This window comes from Silurus aristotelis, assembly GCF_946808225.1.
Source record: "Silurus aristotelis genome assembly, chromosome: 14".
In the NCBI taxonomy this organism is placed as follows: domain Eukaryota; kingdom Metazoa; phylum Chordata; class Actinopteri; order Siluriformes; family Siluridae; genus Silurus; species Silurus aristotelis.
The window spans coordinates 1,132,045-1,151,941 of record NC_139587.1 but is presented as its reverse complement, the minus strand read 5'-3'; the positions used below and the strand labels follow the sequence as shown (position 1 = coordinate 1,151,941).

The 19,897-nt window shown below is 40.0% G+C and overlaps 2 protein-coding genes across 6 annotated transcripts in view; one reads left to right on the top strand and one right to left on the bottom strand.

Moving 5' to 3' along the window:
* The first annotated feature begins 117 nt into the window (after positions 1-117).
* LOC310736336 (protein phosphatase Slingshot homolog 3) lies at positions 118-17,706 on the top strand. Of its 5 annotated transcripts, XM_083559790.1 has the most exons (17): positions 554-781; positions 2,866-2,976; positions 3,973-4,003; positions 5,437-5,474; positions 5,729-5,915; positions 7,765-7,880; positions 8,021-8,089; positions 8,913-8,978; positions 9,302-9,575; positions 10,160-10,288; positions 11,597-11,643; positions 11,737-11,883; positions 12,076-12,276; positions 12,825-13,017; positions 13,120-13,203; positions 13,582-13,677; positions 14,132-17,706. In XM_083559790.1, the coding sequence occupies exons 3-17, from the start codon at positions 3,986-3,988 to the stop codon at positions 14,291-14,293; spliced, it is 1,827 nt and encodes a 608-aa protein (XP_083415916.1). In that variant the 5' UTR covers positions 554-781; positions 2,866-2,976; positions 3,973-3,985; the 3' UTR covers positions 14,294-17,706. The 5 variants fall into 5 exon arrangements, with proteins under 5 accessions (XP_083415913.1, XP_083415916.1, XP_083415915.1 ...); XM_083559787.1 differs by lacking the exon at positions 3,973-4,003 and having other exon boundaries at positions 118-781; XM_083559789.1 differs by lacking the exon at positions 3,973-4,003 and having other exon boundaries at positions 2,869-2,976.
* A 526-nt stretch (positions 17,707-18,232) lies between these two features.
* mrpl18 (mitochondrial ribosomal protein L18) overlaps positions 18,233-19,897 on the bottom strand; it is a 3,191-nt gene continuing 1,526 nt past the window's right edge. The window contains exons 3-4 of the mRNA XM_083559869.1: positions 19,445-19,679; positions 18,233-18,357 (exon numbers count right to left, since the gene is read on the bottom strand). Of these exons, the coding sequence (XP_083415995.1) occupies positions 18,286-18,357; positions 19,445-19,679 (307 nt within the window). The 3' untranslated portion in view covers positions 18,233-18,285. The remainder of the gene's footprint in view (positions 18,358-19,444; positions 19,680-19,897) is intronic.

Genomic DNA, 19,897 nt, shown 5'->3' with positions numbered 1-19,897 from the left:
TATAAATAATAATAATAATAATAATAATAATAATAATAATAAAAATAATAATAATAATAATAATAAAATACAGCATATATTATCATTCATAAATATAATAAAAAAAGGCTACTAATGCATGACGTTTGCAATATAAATGTAATATTCATTAATTGGCAGCAATTAAGTGCGCAGGCGCAATCAGGTTCAAAACCCAGCCAGGTCGTTACACAAGAAAAGTGTAATAATTTTTTTTTTTTTTTTTCTTAGTAAAATTTTTTTTCTAAAATGGTCTAAGAATGAAGTAGTGTGTCCTCATGGCCCTTTAATGGAGAAACCGTTCCTCCTGGTCCGCCTCTTCCATTTAAGGCCACACGCCTGCGCTGAGAGCCTCTGAGTGTGTACTCACGCGTACTGCGTAGTGCGCGAGGGTGCGTGTCCTCCTCAACCTGTCCACACCTGTGATCACCTCACCTACCAATCCTCATGCAGACTACCGGGTGTATAGGCATGCATGTGTGACACGACAGCCCGTGTGTGTGTGTAAGTGTGTGAGTGTGTGTGTGCGTGCAGGAGTGTGTCAGTGTGTTAGTATGGTAGTAGGGTTAGTATGAGTGCTGTCTGTGTTGTGCTTCCTGCTTCCAGGATGAGAGCTTCACTCCCCTTTCCTCAGCGCACAACTTTCTAACCAGCAGCAGCTCAGAGGAACGCGGGATTATTTTTATCATTTCAGACACAAGACAAGGAATAAATATTATATATATTCTTTCTCCCTTTTATTTCCTTTCTGCACAGATCTCAGGTAATAAGCGGTCGTGGCGCGTTTATGTCGTTTGTGTTGGTTTGAGGAACTGGGATTGCGCATAGCTGTGTTACAAATGTAGCTCACAAATATCTGCTTCATGTATAAATATATATTAATGTACAATTCTCTCAGTCTCAACGTGCACGCGGATTAAATTTATACGCAATTTTGCGGGGTTCATAACGACATTATAGCCTGTAAACGCGTGCGTGCGTGTGCGCGCGCCGTTGTGACACGCCGACGTGTTTCTGCGCGCTGATGATCTTTATCGCGTAAAAAATGACCCTGAGATGCAGTCGGAATGAATCTGCTGTATGGATCTGCTTTAATGGAGGAAGGTGTGCTATGTTACCTGCCCAGGTGTTAACACCTGGGGGAGGGGTTTTGGTTGAGTGGGTGGGGGTGGAGATGGGGGTCTCTGCTCTATCCTGTAGTCTGGAAATGATGTAACAATGGAATAATATTGTAATAAGAGCCGTCACAGTGAGAGTAGAGACTGATCCTGTGAGTAGTGGGAGTGGGAGCTCAGTGGTTAAGGTGCTGAGTACCTGATCAGAAGGTCGGGGGTTCAAGCTGCCACTCTTGGGCCCTTGAGCACGGCCCCTAACCCTCTGAGCTCCAGGGGTGACTTATCACGGCTGACATGCGATGAAATAATTTCACTGTGCTGTAATGTGTATGTGATAAATAAAGATTTATAATCTGTAGTAAGAGTAAAGATTAAAATGTACACACACACACACACACCAGACGAAATTACTCATTTTATTGAATTATTTTATAGAGATAAGAAAATTAAGACCTTTATTCAGTGATATTGTTGATATAATCTGTTGTAATGTGATTGTAGTATGTATTGTTTATAGTGTGATATCTGGAGTATATTGGGTGATATTAAGGGTATAACCTGCTGTATTGTGGTGGATTGTGTGAGATTTAGTATTTAATACAGTAGAGTGAGTACATTTACATTACATTCATGGCATTTATCCAGAGTGACTTACTGAGGAGTTGCCGTGTAAGGGCCTTGCTCAAGGGCCCCATCAGTGGCAGCTTGGTGGTGCTGGGGTTTGAACTTGTCACCTTCCAATTCAGAGTCTAGTGCTTTAATATCTAAGCTCCCACCTCCCATGGCACAGGTATGGTGTGTAGTGTGTGGTTTTGTGAGTGTAGTCTGCGATCTTGTGCTTATTGTGTCTCGGGTACAGACGTTGGTGTTGTAGTCTTGTGACTATTATTAGAATCCTCATTAATACAGTGTGAGATTAAGTATCATCAGTGATTTGAATATCGTCTGTAAAAATGCACGTGCAGTCTGGTGAAAGTCACGTCTTCAGCTTCAGAGTCTGTAGTCCCGTGAGTATCGTCGCTCTCGATATGAGTGAGATATTTCTCAAACTTGTGTCTCAGTAAAATGCTTGATCATGTGGTCTGATTCACTCAATGATAAATATTCACTCTTACTGCCGTCTGCTGTACCGGGTTTTAGAACTGACCCGAGAAGAAAAAACCTCAGGGAGAAAGTCAACTGTCCCACAGCGTTCTCAGGTTACACATGACTCTCTTACTCCTCCGTCGTGTCCTCACCAGGTGAAATCGCCCAGGAAATGTTCTGGGTTTGAGTGCACGAGGTGATATGTATAAGTATGTGTGTGGTGTGAGCTGCACCTGGTGATTCTGGTGAGCGCTGCCAGGTGAAGTGCCTCAAACGATGAGTAGAAGATGACACGCCGATTGAAGTGTGGCAGGTAGACTGCACCAGGTGATATGCGGCAGGTGATGTGCACTAGCTAATGTGAGACAGGTGACGTGCATAGAGTGACGTGCCAGGTGAATTATGCAAGGTGTTGGGAGACAGGTGAATTATGTCCGGTGTTGGGACACAGGTGAATTACGCCATGTGTTGGGAGACAGGTGAATTATGCCCGGTGTTGGGAGACAGAGTGCCGAGTGTGCTAAATGAAGTGCCCTGACTGGTCCGTACACTCCTCAGCACTCTTCTTACACCATCAGCAGGAGCATCAGGTTACGCTTTGTGCTGCAGTGTAAATATTATTCTTTTCACTTTTGTTGTTCCACAGCAGGAGTTTAAACACGTTTGCACGGGTCACGTCTCACCTGAACGGTGTTTCAGAGAGCCAGGAGCCGGGATGGCGTTAATGACTTTGCACAGATCGTCGTCTGTCTCCACAGTGAGTCTTACAGCAACATCTAATCTTCACTAGTCCATAATAACGAGCTGCTTTTTTATTTTATAAAGATTTCAAATGATTTCACAGCTTCCCCAGGTACCAAAATTTAGCCTAGCAAAAAAAAAAAAATCTAATTCAGTTAGCTAAATCTGACCTAGCGAGCGAAATGTAATCTTTAACCTAGCATGCAAAGCTAAACTAGCCAGTCAAAGCTAAACTAGGAAAAAACATTTAAAAAAAAAATTAACTTAGCAAGAAATTGGTTTAGTTAAATCTGACCTACTGAGTGAAAGATGATCTAACCAGCAAAGTTTAATCCAGAAAGTGAAAGCTAGCCTAGCAAGAGTGGAAGCTAACCTGGTCAGTGAAAGCTAACTGTAGCTACTCGATCCATACTGAAATCAAGATTCGTACTGAGCTTGTGCAAAAACTCAGGTTTTGTTTGATCGCTGCCAATTTCCAGATCGCTAACATTTTTTTTATGACAGTCTTTTGAGTTTTATGTACAGCTTCAAGAATTTCTCTTAAAAGGAGAAAATCCTGATAATTTATCATGAATGAAAAAATATATTGAACGAATAAAGAAATCAATATCTTTTGTGTTTCTTAAATGAAGACAAGTAGACGCATTTGTGGACATGCGCAGAACAAATCGCGTTTCCTGTACGGGCCGAGTAGCGACACTAACCTAGCAAGAGCGAAAACCAACCTCGCTAGTGAATGCTAACATAGCTAACTCAGCTACTCTTTCTTTTTCATTCGGGTTGTAATATTTCACATGATATATTCATTATTAATTAAAAAAAACTTTCTTTTTTGGAAATATGCACATTACTGCATGACTTCACGTTCATTTGAACATTTGCATTTCATCCCTTCATCTTCATTTTTCCCTCTCTCTTTCTCTCTCTCTCTCTCCCTCCCTCTCTCTCTCTCTCTCTCTTTCTCTCTCTCTCTCTCTCTGTGCTTCATGTTGATGCCTTCTGGTTCTTTCAGTCTTTCAGCTGGTATGTGGCACTCCTCTTTGGTATGTACTCATCTCATGTTGAGAAATTCCTTCCTTCAGCACATGTTGTAATCATGTTTGTTTCGTTTCTTTCCGCCCAAACGAATCCGTTTGGTTCGAAATACAATATTTACATCGCAAAGACGATGAAACTGTCCTCCTTTTACGGGGTTTAACGCTCGTTCGAGTACAAGCGCTCGGCATGTCTGCACTTGTCCTCTATCGTCTTTATCTCTTTTTGCTTTTGCTTCTCAGTCTGGACATGTCAGTTGCATAGTAGGTCTCATTTCTGTCTCTGGTTTCTTCCCTGTCTCTCCTCCCTGACACTATCTCCTTTTACACAAGTTTCCTTGGTGTCACGTCATGATGTGTGTAACCCAACCGCACTGCTGCATATCTAGTGGCTTCCTTTTTTCCTTTGGTGTGTTATCATACGTTTCACTCTACAGTCATCTTTATCTAACTCTTGCAAACTATCAATACTGGATTGTGATTGGTTAGAAAACCAAGTGTGATCACTGAGAAGAGTAATAAAATATTCCACTCAAGTCAAAGTGCTGTTTATTCAGTGACAGTGAAGTAAAAGTTACCGGTCAAAAACTCTAAACAAACTGGTTTTCATGGAAGGAACACTTTTACAAATTAAAGTGCAATACCGATAAATAAATAAATAAATAAATAAATAAATAAATAAATAAATAAATAAATAAATAACACTAGAGTCCATGTTTTGAGTCTAAAGCAGCCCAAAATAATCTCCTGTTATAATGTTGCATATGATAATGAAAGTAGTTGCGAATGCAGATTTCAGAATGCAGTGTGTATACACACACACACACACACACACACACACACACACTCTCTCTCTCTCTCTCTGACAGAAAGCTAACGTAGCTATAAGTGGAAGTGTGAGTAGAGCCTGGTGAGAGAAAACATTTCCGATCTCCTTTGTTTTCATATCGATTTTCTGAAATTTATAAAAATTAACACAATAAAACATTAAATCTGATCCAGGGTTGCATGTGTTCAAGCATTTCTTCAATTCCCTGTTTGTCATTTTGGTTCTTGCAAAATTAAACGACGTCCATAAGAAGAAAAAAAAACACTCAGTTGCATGCATTCGCTGCTTACACGTGTAAACGTAACGACAGGACGTATTGCTAGCCAAGGTATAAAAAAATAATAAAAAAGCACCAGTTTTTGTTTAAAGCTTCTACGAAGGAGTGCGAAAGATCTTCTTTTCTTAGTCAAGTCCCAGAATGCAAATAGCAGAAGACTCGTGTTGTCTGGACGCAGAGGTGAGCTCAGTGGAGACTAAAGGACTAGAACTAAAGCACCGCCGCATCGTTTTTAAATAGAGATAAAGCAGGAGCTTAACCAGCATTGTGAATCTTAAAAGAAGCGTCCAGCTGCACATTTCTTCTCATTTACACTTAATTTTTTTTTCTTTAAAGGATGAAACGATTACAAGAAGAGGAAAACTTCAGAAGAGGTAAATAATCTCAGTTTAACACTAATATTTAAGGAAGGAGTCTCCAGTGTCAGTGTTTTGTAACACTCAGAAATAAAGACTTTTTTCTTGTGTTCTTGATGTAGTTGATGACTTATTTGGTGGAGGAGCCACACCAATAAATGTACCCATAAATGGATAAAAAGTACACAAATTTGTAGTGGCATATTTCTTGAAGTATTTTATCCAAAACGTTTTTTTTTTTTATAAACTTGCACCTACTTTCTGCTCATCAGGGAGAGTTTTGCATTCGTCAGAGGGGCAGTGCTTTTACTAGATGAAGATGAGAGGGAGGGGCCACATAAAGAAGCCACGCCCCCAATGTGTCCAGACGCTCCGCCGGATGGCGGAGCTTCTGATACAAAGCGGAAACATTTGCATGCCATGATTTCACTACTGAGACCTGAAGATACTGTCAAACTGGTAAGAATATTATCAACCTACAAGCTGCCATTTTATTTATTTATAGTTTTATTTCTTTAATACAATATATCTCATCTAAAACAATTCAGTCTTGTAGTTAAAATCTCCATCAACTCCAATTTAAACTCAAATTAATGACATTTTTCCAACAATTATTGTAAAAAAAAATAATTATCGTCTAATGTTTCTTGGTTTATTATCATTTTACTAATAACATTTTCTCAACATAGAATTAGTTTTTCTTTAAATAAGTTTTGTCTTGCAAGCGGATTAACAATGTTATCAGTGTATATTTGGAGTAAATGAATCCCCACCGTGTTGTGTCTTGTGAAAATATAATGGGTAAATAGTTTTATTTATGCTGGAAGAAAAAGACGGGATTTTTTCTTGCTTGTGTAAATGCAGGTTCCTTCAACCTGCCAGAAAAATACAAAAATACTCTGACAAATAAAGTCAAAATCAGAAGTTCATCGTCTTTACCACTGAATTACCACATCCCAGTTTCAACGCTAGTCTTGTTTCTGAAACATAGCAACTTATAAACTTTTTAAACTGTGAGTCAAATTTTATCTAGAAAGAAAGCAGAAATATACCTGGTTAGCAAAATATGATTAGTGAGTGAAGGCTGGACCAGGCAGTGAAGATCTAGATTATTTGGCAGATCTGGATTGTGTCCCTTATCCAGAACAACTTAAAGTGATCTCACTTATACACCTGAGCAGCTGGGAATTAAGGGCCTTGCTCAAGGACCCAGCAGTAGCAGCTTGATAGTGCTGGGATTTGGAATCGTGACCTTCTTATCAGAAGTCCAACACCTTAATCATTAAGATACCACTTCCCAGACCGACGCTAACAGCCAGTGAAAGCTAACCTAGCAAGATTGAGCTGATCTAGTGTGTGAAAGCTAATGTAGCAAGATTGAGCTGATCTAGTGTGTGAAAGCTAATGTAGCAAGATTGAGCTGATCTGGGGTGTGAATGCTAATGTAGCAAGATTGAGCTGATCTAGCATGTGAAAGCTAATGTAGCAAGATTGAGCTGATCTGGGGTGTGAATGCTAATGTAGCAAGATTGAGCTGATCTAGCATGTGAAAGCTAATGTAGCAAGATTGAGCTGATCTGGGGTGTGAAAGCTAATGTAGCAAGATTGAGCTGATCTAGCATGTGAAAGCTAATGTAGCAAGATTGAGCTGATCTAGTGTGTGAAAGCTAATGTAGCAAGATTGAGCTGATCTAGCGTGTGAAAGCTAATGTAGCAAGATTGAGCTGATCTGGGGTGTGAATGCTAATGTAGCAAGATTGAGCTGATCTAGCGTGTGAAAGCTAATGTAGCAAGATTGAGCTGATCTAGTGTGTGAAAGCTAATGTAGCAAGATTGAGCTGATCTGGGGTGTGAATGCTAATGTAGCAAGATTGAGCTGATCTAGCGTGTGAAAGCTAATGTAGCAAGATTGAGCTGATCTAGCATGTGAAAGCTAATGTAGCAAGATTGAGCTGATCTAGCGTATGAAAGCTAATGTAGCAAGATTGATCTGATCTAATGTTTGAAAGCTAATGTAGCAAGGTTGAGCTGATCTAGCGTGTGGAAGCTAATGTAGCAAGATTGAGCTGATCTAGCGTATGAAAGCTAACCTAGCAAGATTGATCTGATCTAATGTTTGAAAGCTAATGTAGCAAGATTGAGCTGATCTAGCGTGTGAAAGCTAATGTAGCAAGATTGAGCTGATCTAGCGTGTAAAAGCTAACTCAGACCTTCACGTGTTCAGACTTGAATGTAAATGTATGATAAATATTTGTTGTGATGGGATGTGAGCAGATAATAATCTGACTCCCTTCCTGTCCCTGCTCAGGCTGTTCGTTTGGAGTCAGTAAGTCCAGGCGGAGTCAGATATTTACTCATCGTTACAACCTCCAGCCAAAAGCATGAGAGTCTTCTGCTCGGCATGGACTTCCCCAATATCAACAGGTCGGTTTTTATAAATCACTCTGTAATCTTCTCAGAAATCTTCTCATGGGCTGCTTTCTTGTTTTCCAAAGTAGGTGCTGTTTTATCTCATCTCATCTCATCTCATCGCATCTGATTGTCTCTCTCTGTCTCTCTCTTAGTACTGATTGCACCATTGGCTTGGTTTTGCCCATATGGAGTGACACGCAGGTGTATCTGGATGGAGACGGGTAAGGATGAGAGAACGCTCCAGAGTCCAGAAATATGTGTTTTGTGAAGTTTATACCAGAGGAAATCACGTGATTTGGTGGATAAGCGCCGACATTCTGATTCTGAAATCGCATTATGGATTAAAAGCTTGCGTCTTATAATAATATAATTACATGATTAATCAGACAGACAGAGTAGAACAGAGGACCATCAGGTCAAAGCTATTGTTCTTCATAGTGCATCTGGTCCAGATAATCAATCCAGATGTTGGATTACAGAGTGCTATCAGAGTGACAACCTCATCTCAGGCAGCAGGTGAACATTTTGTCCTCAAAGTTGATGTTCGCAGGAAAAATAGGCGTAAGGATTTAAACGAGTTTGACAAATTGTGACGTCTAGACGTCTGGGTCAGGGCATCTCCAAAATTGCAGCTCTTGTGAGATGTTCCTGGTCTGCAGTGGTCAGAATCCATCAAAAGTGCTCCAAGGAAGGAACAATGGTGAAACTGCGACAGGGTCGTGGGGGACGAGGATCATTGATGCACGTGAGGAGCGAAGGCTGGACGTGTGGTCGGACGTGTGGTCCGATCCAACAGACGAGATCCTGTAGCTTAAACAACAGTATAAGTAGGCCAACACAATATTAGGCAGGTGGTCATAATGGTATGGCTGATCTGTGTATAAGAGGAAGTTGACTGTAATTTGTGAGTTTCGGTAAATGTTGATGATTGTTGGTGATAGAAATTATTTTTGCAGTGACACAAAAACACAGAATGCAATGCTTTGCTATGAGGTCTAAAATGTGATGTCTGAGTAACACCCATGACTTCTCCGTCTTTCTCAGTGGTTACAGCGTGACGTCTGCAGAATGCACAAGGATCTTTAAACCTGTGTCTATTCAGACGATGTGGTGAGTACGCAACAAATCTGCTTAATCATAACAGCGAGTCCTAGTGAGCGTGCAAACTTTTGTTGTATGATCGGGTTCTCGGTTCTCGATTGTACATCAATACTTGTGATCAAAAAATGTGTAAATAAACAGAAGCTGATATTTTAGTGTGTGAGACTCAAAAGAGACAAATAGAGGCGAGTTTCAGTCCTCGGAATGATCTGAATATCAGTCTTGGTGGTCTCAAAGTCAATGAGATGGTAAATGTGTGTGTGTGTGTGTGTGTGTGTGTGTGTGTGTGTGTGTGTGTGTGTGTGTGTGTGTGTGTGTGTGTGTGTGTCTAGGTCCGTGCTCCAGGCTCTCCACGGCTGTTGCGAGCGGGCCGTACAGGGCGCCGTGATCCCCGGCTGTGGTTTGGACTGGGCTCAGCACTATGAGCAGAACGTGGAATCAAACCAGCTGTGTGTAAACGAGTGGAAGGCCATGATGGGCCTGGAGTCGGTCCGCAGGAACAACAGGAGCCACAGCACAGAGAGAGAGCGAGTGGAGAAAGAGATTAAAGTCCAGCTCCGAGACATCATGAGGACCGTGGACCTGGAGAACATCACCTCCATACAGGTACACGGAGAAGGATTTGTGAGAGAAGTGAAAGGGGCGTGGCCTAAAAGTACACAGAGGATGGCAAAACAAAATGGGTGTGGCCCAAAAGTACACAGAGGGTAAGAAAATGAAAGGGGCGTGGTCTAAAAATACACAGAGGGTAAGAAAATGAAAGGGGCGAGGAGAACGAGAATATAAAAGGGGCGTGGCCTGACTGTGTGCGAAGAACAAAAAAAGATGAAAGAGGAGTGGCCTAAAAGTACACAGAGAACGAGAAGACGATTAGTACACAAAGGGGCGTGGCCTAAAACTCTGATTTATGTCTTATTTATAAGTTGTATAAAAAATGGATTAAACACGCATGTTTTGATGTCAGAGGAAAATAATCAGCGATGACCTGGAGTCAGATTCATCATCACACTGAAAGTGGATTCTTTTCCTCTAACAGCACAACATGTAGTGTTTTATTCCTCTTACACTGCAGTAATGACGCCTTTTTATCTGTTACAGCTGTACATCTGACTGGGACACTGAGACTGAAATAAACACACTCATTTGTATGGAGTGATCTGATGTGTGTGTGCGTGTGTGTGCATGTGCAGGTTCGAACTGCTCTGGAGGAGAAGATTGGTTTGGACATGAAGAACTATAAGGAGTTCATCGACAATGAGATGATGGTCACCATGGCTCAGATGGACAAACCATCCAAGATCCTGGATTATCTTTTTCTGGTAACTTCTCCTCATTACTCCTGTTCTCCTTAGTTTCTTTTTCTACTCTGGTCAGTGTATTCACTGTGAATAGTGGATTGTGATTGGCTGGAAGGAGTTCAGGTGTGAATAGTGGATTTTGATTGGCTGGAAGGAGTTCAGGTGTGAATATTGGATTGTGATTGGCTGGAAGGAGTTCAGGTGTGAATAGTGGATTGTGATTGGCTGGAAGGAGTTCAGGTGTGAATAGTGGATTGTGATTGGCTGGAAGGAGTTCAGGTGTGAATAGTGGATTGTGATTGGCTGGAAGGAGTTCAGGTGTGAATAGTGGATTGTGATTGGCTGGAAGGAGTTCAGGTGTGAATAGTGGATTGTGATTGGCTGGAAGGAGTTCAGGTGTGAATAGTGGATTTTGATTGGCTGGAAGGAGTTCAGGTGTGAATATTGGATTGTGATTGGCTGGAAGGAGTTCAGGTGTGAATAGTGGATTGTGATTGGCTGGAAGGAGTTCAGGTGTGAATAGTGGATTGTGATTGGCTGGAAGGAGTTCAGGTGTGAATAGTGGATTGTGATTGGCTGGAAGGAGTTCAGGTGTGAATAGTGGATTTTGATTGGCTGGAAGGAGTTCAGGTGTGAATAGTGGATTGTGATTGGCTGGAAGGAGTTCAGGTGTGAATAGTGGATTGTGATTGGCTGGAAGGAGTTCAGGTGTGAATAGTGGATTGTGATTGGCTGGAAGGAGTTCAGGTGTGAATAGAGGATTGTGATTGGCTGGAAGGAGTTCAGGTGTGAATAGTGGATTGTGATTGGCTGGAAGGAGTTCAGGTGTGAATAGTGGATTGTGATTGGCTGGAAGGAGTTCAGGTGTGAATAGTGGATTGTGATTGGCTGGAAGGAGTTCAGGTGTGAATAGTGGATTGTGATTGGCTGGAAGGAGTTCAGGTGTGAATAGAGGATTGTGATTGGCTGGAAGGAGTTCAGGTGTGAATAGTGGATTGTGATTGGCTGGAAGGAGTTCAGGTGTGAATAGTGAATTGTGATTGGCTGGAAGGTGTTTAGGTGTGAATGGTGGATGGTGATTGTCTAAATAAATGTAATCTTCTGGCACTACTTTATCTGTAGATGTGATTCGGAGCAGCAGAATTGTAGCTGTAAACGAGTCGTATTTAATAATAATGAAAATAAAGCGTTATTTTGATCCATTCAGTCAGTTTTACTCTGTAAACCTCAGTGACAGCTTGACCTTGACCATGGTAGGAGGTGATGATCTTCAGAATGACTGATGTTTTTACGAGAAAACATTTTATTTTATTACCTCGTTCTTCACAGGGTTCGGAGTGGAATGCTGCCAACTTTGAAGAACTTCAGAAAAACAAGTATGCTAAGCCTTTATAAGCGTTACACGTTCGGTCCGGTTACACACCGATCACGGTTGATAACCTGCGCTATGGATCTGTGTGTGATTGCAGTGTGGGGTACATTCTCAATGTCACCATGGAGATCGATAACTTTTTCCCAGAATCCTTCAGCTACATGAATGTCCGTGTTTACGACGTGGAGTCGACGGATCTCCTCCCACACTGGAAAAACACGTACATGTTCATCAACGAAGCCAGGTGAGGAACATCGGGGAGAAAAGAGCAGACTGATGTACATTTCTTTAAAAAGGCCAAATACTTAAAAAAAAAAATATATATATATTAATTTCTCATCATTAAAGGAGCCGTGTGTGTTTTCTGGGCCAGAAACAAATTCATAAAAATCCTGAAAGACTGATAAAAGTCTCGGGATGTTTTGTTTTGATGTAGGAAGAGCGGCCAGTCTGTGTTGGTGCACTGTAAGATGGGCGTGTCTCGCTCCGCCTCCACCGTCATCGCCTTTCTGATGAAGCAGCAGGGCTGGACGTTAGAGGAGGCGCTTAACCACGTGAGAGAGCGCAGACCCATCGTTCAGCCCAACGAGAGCTTCCACAGACAGCTACAAACTTACAGTGGAATCCTCAGTGCCAGGTGTCTCTCTCTCACACACACACACACACACACACACACACATCATTTTATCTATTTTCATAATAAACAGCTTTATCAGTGTGTACTGTCAGATTAAGTGGCTCAGCAAATTACTCATAATCCCATAAATGCCAGTTTTCTCTTCTATGAAGTGGGATTTAGTAACACTTCCATACTAAAGGAGTCTTCATTTTTTTATTTTTACTTTTATTTACTATGATAAATAAAAGTATAGCTTAATGATCGAGATGATGACTTTTTTTTTCTTTTTCTTAACCCACAATGTTTATTTATTTATTTAATTTTGTTTAATTTATATATTTATTTGTTATGCAATCTATCATTTATTTCATATTATTCATTTGCCATGTCATTTATATATTAATATTGTAATGTTATTTATTTGCATTGCGTCTCATTGCTGTAAATCTCTAAAAAGAAGAGAGTAGTAAAGATGTTATTATTATATGGTGATAGTGAAGCAGACGAGGCTCCGTATTTCAGTCCACTGACTCTGATCTGTTTCCTCCGTCTGCTTGTGTGTGCAGTAAACAGCGTCACAGCTCCCTGTGGAAGCGTAAATCCAGATCAGACACGATGAATAAACCGACTCTGAAGCGGGGACAGAAGACCGAGGCGGACGAAGAGCAGGGAGATGATGAGCGTGAAGCTGATGATGAGGAGGAGCAGAGTCCGGAGGAGGAGGAGAGCTGGGAGGAGGATGAGGATGAGCAGAAAGATGTAATTATACATTTAATGAAGACTTTTTGTTTAATTATACAAATTATTATCTCATTTCTTTCTCTCTCTCTCTCTCTCTCTCTCTCTCTCTCTCTCTCTCAGGTGTTTGATGACTCGGTGTGTGATGTTATTTCTGACACAGCAGCAGCAACAAACCCTGTTATTACAGTCCAGGAGAGCGACAAGGTCTGAACCCCTACAGTTGTACCATGCAGTGTGTAGGTGGCGTAGGTGCTGTTCTAGGAACACACCATCACAATCATCATCAGTGTGGTGTGATGGAGCCACGTTCTTTCTAAAGTTATTTTGTATGATTAATTTCCTACATCATCAGGACCAGGAGTGTTTTATTCCTCTTATACTTACAATTTCTAGTTATTGAAAAACAATTTCATACTTTTTTATCCAGTAGCTGTTGCATCTACGCTACGAAATGTGTTTCTCTCTGAAGTCTCAGCAGCTATAAAGTCATTCCATCATCTGCTGCTCGTTTTCATGCTCTGCAAAATCCATCATCTCTGGGATTCAAACAGTCGCAAAAATTTTCTTTTTTCTGTCCCTCAGGTGTCCCCGAGTCCCAGCAGAAGCGGAAGAATGGATCTGTTTTCTCTCATGCAGTCCATCCAGCTGGACGATGAGGAGCGACTGAGTGATCTAGAAGTATGAACACATGCACACCTCGAAATCGTTACCGAAGTCCATGTAGTGAAGGTTCCTCTGTGTGGTGGCATCTGATCCAGCTGCTGCAGATGATATTATTATTCTGATCATTAATATTTTTCATCGTGAGTGATGAGGACGGACGGGATTAGAAATAAGTTTATTAGAGGGACTGTGCAGGTAGGATGTTTTGAAGACAAGGTGAAGGAGGTGTGATTGAGATGGTTTGGTCAGGAACAGAGGAGGGACATGGGGTATATCAGAAGAAGATATGAAAGGTAGGTTTGGAGGCAGATGTAGAGGACAGGGTGGTGTGATCCACTGTGGAGATCCCTAACAGGAGCAGCCGAAAGAAGATGATTATTATTGTATATGATTTTGTTTTCTCTGCACCTTTTCTGATGGACGTTCCGTAGCCAGTAACTGAGTTGTGGATTTTGTGTTTCCGGTCCAGAACGCAGCGGCTCAGAGGAAATCTCCGGCCCAGAGGAGACGCAGCAGTCACAAACGACGAGCTCTGACTCACCAGAGAGCTTACGTGGACGCTTCCCCCGACCCAAACCGGCAATCACAGAGTGGAAAACAGGAAAACCCTGGTCCCAAAACCAGCGAGTAACAAGAAAGGAGAGGAGAAAACACTAAAATAGAGAAGAGGAAAGAACACACCTCCGCAGTGACGCGTTCCTGATGGAGAGATTAGGATTTAATGAATCTATTGAGAATAACCATCAGGTTTTTCTTTCTTTTTTGGAGTTGGGTTAAAAGAAGACAGGATGACACACAAACACACACATGCGTGCAGACACATACACACACACACACACACACACACACACACACACACACACACACACAATGCAATACACTGAGTGTTTATTGTTTCCTGTCACTCTGTGCCTTTCTTCGAGCCTTTACACGCTCTCAGCCTGAGCCATGTGTTCTCTCTCACACACACACACACACACACACACACACACACACACACACTCTCACACACACACCTCATTGATTGAATGCAGTATTAGAGAATAGAGAAAAAAGTTTAAAACATGAGCATTTTGACGGAGATGAAAAGATTCTTCTGTTTAATGATTATTATCAGTAGTAGTATCTGTTGCAGCAGGTAAACCAGCCCTGACCTCTTCTGACCTCTCCACCCTGACCTCTCCAGCCCTGACCTGTTCTGACCTCTCCAGCCCTGAACTTTCCACCCCTGACCTCTCCAGCCCTGCAAACTTGCTAACACGCTCGCTAACATCACTCTTTTGTATATTATATTATTTATTAACGTATTTAGGGCCAAACTGTGTAACATTCATCTAAATATCTAAAGCCGCTAGCAAGCCGGCTACCATAAGATCTGTCTGTTCTGTAATACAACAATTAGCCAGCTAGCTAGCGAGCCAGCTAATGTTAGCCTACGGTACTGTTTAAACCAATGCAAAATGTTAGGCTAACCTCAGGGTAAGCAGGCTAATATAAGCCTAAATTGGCTAACCTCAGGACTAGCCAGCTAACAGTAGCCTAGCAGTTGTTACACCATTAGCTATTAGGCTAATACATAATTTTGGTACACCATTAGTCGAATTCATGAGATAACATTAATCTGGCAATAATTTGCAATAAATAAACCAATAAGCAAATTCGCTTGCAAGCTAGTCACTGTTAAGCTAATTAGCACATTAGCATTAGCAGAGAGGAAGAATTAGCAATGAAAACTGAGGGCGTGTTATTACGTTTTTACCTGGATGCAAATATATTTATTATTATTATTATTTTTATTATTATTTAGAAGACTTTTAGAAGCCCAAGTTCCTCAAGATGTTTTTCCCCTATTCTGTGCATTGCGACCAATTAGTTTGAACTTCATCGCCTTTTTTCTTCGTCTGTTAGCGTGAAGCTTCAAGCGGCCACAATATTTGATGAAGTTTCTCAGCAGCCCGAATCTGCAGTTTTAAACCCACGCTGGTTTAAAAACCATGTGAAAATGATCACGTGAGAATTTTTCACATGGCTGGTTTGACACCGTAGTGTGGATCGTATTGGAACAGAACCCTGGTGTGATCTCCACCTCGGTTTAGCCGTGTTTCTCGGGTCGGATGAGAACTTCACATTTACAGCATTTTACATTTATCTAAGCAGTCAGGGGCTAAAGGGCCTTCCTTAGGGGCCCAACAGCTTGGTGATGCTGGGATTTGAACTTACGCCCTTCTGATTAGAAGTCCAACGTCCAGCTCCAGTGTTGTAGCTTTGGTTTCCCCCATGGTGATCACTCACTGATTTGAGAGCATCTGAGAAAGAGATTAGACTAGCATGCAGGGCGTCAATCAGACCTGTGTGTGTGTGTGTGTGTATGTGCAGCATTTTCTTTGATACTTTTGCGAGCTGTAAAACTGAGCCAATGCACAGGGCTGTAGAAATGTTGCGTGTTCAGAACATTCAGATGAACAATCGTAGAAAATAAACACTGGATGTGATGCATGAAAGGTTTTTACATCAGATCAGATTTTAAGGAATCTTTTTACCTTGCCGTATTTTCAACGCATTAAATGAAACCTTCACTGTATGAGGACGTTTTCAGCTGCAGACAAAATCCTGAGACGTTTTTTTAATTCTTTCTTCTTTTTTCTTCGTTGTGGATTGTTCGATTACATCCAGCCTGAAGCCCAACCGAAAAGCCAGAAAATCCTTTTGCTTAACACTAGTCTCATATTTCGTTCTGTTTATTGTCACTTTATCGTCATTCGAGCCTCCAGCTGTTTTAAAAACATCTGCCTAGAGGTGTTTTGCAATGGATACAAAGGAATTTATCAAGAATGATGGTTAATTGGCTTATTTCAGTTACACCCCGATTCATGTAAACAACTGGTTTACTCTTCACATTAACGACTTAAAATTCATTAAGACAAATAGTTATTCAAAAGTAATGACACCCCATAAACACACACGCACACACTTTTTTAAAGGTGCTCTTTTAGCGTTTAGTTGTCATTTTTCTGCATTTTTTTATTATTTTCTCTTTGGCTTGATGATTGTTGTTTATCAGCACGAAGAAAGACCCTGAGATATGATCTATTTTTGCCTGAATTCTTCCTTCCATCAGTAATGCGTGTGTTTTACTACTGCTGCAGGAGACTGCTGTGTTTTCTGATTGGTTCTGTTCCTGGGAATAAACATTCAGAAGTTTGTTCTCAGCGCTGTAATGGTTTTTGTCCATATGTTGGATTGTCACCTGCACAACACACACACACACACACACACACACACACACACACACACTCGTGCCATATCTGAAATGTGAGGTCTCTGCTGTAGCAGGTCGACAGTCCCCCTTTCTCACAATCCTCCTGTCTCAGTGCCTTGGGTTCAATTGTCATACATTTCCAGATGTTTTTATATAATACGTGTGTCTGTGTGTTCCAGATGTTGCATACAGCATCCTTTATGAGGCTTTATGATGAATATCAGTCGGGTATTTATTATGCGTGAGCGTGTCGCTGTATTTTTGATTTCCATGCAGTATTTTTTTATTTACTTTATATCAGGCAGTGTGTTAAACATGCAGGCGGTTGCCAGATTGATGCCAAAGTCACCATGCTGGGAAAAAAAACAGCTGGATAAAATCCATACGATGTGACCAGATGCTGGAACAAAATAAAGAACAGGAATCCTGATGGAATTCATGTGGGAATGAAAGGAATAAAAGTGCCATGTTTGCTCCAGTTAATCCTGATGCTGTTTTTATTCAACTCAGATCAGAAATAAGGTCAGAAATGATGATGCTGTTTTTTTTCTTTTTCATTCAAACCTTTTTTATGATCTGGAAACTTTATAGCATCATTTCAAATAGGGTTGCCAGATTTTCAATGTATTTATAGTCCAGTGGCAATGGATAAGCTTGATTAATTGGATTAATTCGGAGGGTGTAATTTGGCAACCCGGTTATGTATTATTATTATTATTATGCTGATGTTTCTACAGTATGTACACATCTTCGCTGTACTGAAAATAAATATACATTTATTAAAATTGTTTATGAATGTATTATTTTAGTTTTTGTAATGTGTTCAGTTGAAGAACGTTGTTCATTTCTTTATTTTTATTTTTTATTTTTTTCCCTAAAAAATATAAAGAAAAAAAAAGAATTCTCCAGACCACAAACTACAGAAAATGAACTGCCAAAAATAATGTAACTGTGTGTGAGGTTGATTTTCCGTGTGTCTGGCCACCAAAATTATAAGCATAAAATAAAAATATCTATTTATTGAACTGAAAAAATAAATTGAAAGTTACACAAAATCATGTATTCTGACAAAATTGTAAGTTTTTGTCACTCATGCGCATTTTTTCCTTCACTCTCGTTTCCATGTTTCGAAATCCTGCAGTGAAGAAACGATGACATTTAAAACTGCAAACAAACAGAATTCTGATCACTAATTAATTAATTTTTTAGTTTTTTCAATAAAATGTTGACATTTTTGCTTCACTCAACACATTTAGTGGAAAATCAACCCCATGCTAAAGAAGAAGATAAACAATTCATTCAAACACACCATCATGTTTAATCAGATCTTTATTCAGAGTCTGAATCACAATTACAAAACAATATTAAATAAAATTGCGTTTCGGTTCGCTGAGCATCACACCGCCCTCCTTCATGGCCGTCCAAAACATCTGGACCTGAAACATCATCAAACAGCTGGAATGTATTATTATAATAAATAAATAAATAAATAAAATGATCATTTCAGACATTCTTAAACACAAAACACGACGGAATTCATGGACTAAAGAATCCTGACTCCATAAAGGAGTTTATCTGATCAATAAAACACGATTAACGTAATTCACATCATCTTCCCTTTTTAGAGCAAAATCATCACCAGCTGAATTTTAAACTCAATAAAGAGAGATTTTGTGTTCAGATCAAACCTTTAAGTTTTACATTTATTTTACAAACAACACAAATATTCCTCAAAACTAAAGACAAAAAGATTTCATTTTCATAACCTTTATTTACGTCTCGTATGAAGGAGTGATATTATGTGAATGTAAATTATTCTCTGAAAAACTAAAAATCACTTGTGTGATAAAAACTGATTTCTAGTCTTTTAAAAAGGATTTATTTAAATAAAATAAAGTTTTAGACCCATAATTAGTTGCATAAAAAAAAAAAAAAAATGTTCAAAGGTTTCATTCACAATTCTTTACTCCTTAAAAAGATTTAACCAAAAGTTATTTTTTGGGCTGTAATAAATAAATATTTTTTTTTATCACATTTAATATAAAAAAAAAATCAAATATTAAATTATTGTTTGATATGAAGCATATTTTATTGTAAAAATTATTTATATTATATATATATATATATATATATATATATATATATATATATATATATATATATATAATATATTTTAATGTATAATATTAAATATTATGTATTTTTATTGTTTTTATCATGTAATAATTGTATCTTTAGGACAAGAAAAAAATTTATAGAAAAATATAGCAAACATACCCAGCTGTGGCCTTGTTAAATAATATTTCTTAAAAAAATTTAAAAAGGGAGAAAAATGTGTTCTCATTATTTCCAGCTGAGCATATAATTATTTCATTTTCATGTTTTTTTATATTTCACTTTCTAATTGTTGTGCTTGTAATTTATAATGAATAATACAGATAAAGTGTGCTGCAGTGAGGAATCAGTGTATATAATAATAATAATAAGAATAATAATAAAAGTGTAGAGTGCGAGGAGACTCACAGAGTCGGAGCGGAAGGTCCAGGGAACCTCTCGGTAAACGAGCCGTGTGATTCCGGCCTCGAGGCATCGCTGAGCCAAAACGTCTCCCACGGCGCGACACGCAGCCACCGAGCGTGAGGAACCCAGCTGCTGCTTTAGAGCCCATTCCTGCGTGGAGCAGGTCAGGACCGGGACGTCCGAGTCTCGCGAAAACACCGCCGCGGACACGTGATGCTGCGAGCGCTTCAACAGCAGCCTGAGACGAGGAGGAGGAGGGAGAGAGAGAGAGAGAGAGAGAGAGAGAGAGAGAGAGAGAGAGAGAGAGAGAGAGAGAGAGAGAGAGAGGGAGCGTGAGACGGTGAGTATGAATCTCACACCACAACCTCCTTCCCCAAACCTGAAAAACTTTGTTCCTGTGCAGGTTCAAGATGAAGAACTGATAGAAAAACTGACATGGTTTTATACATGCTGATG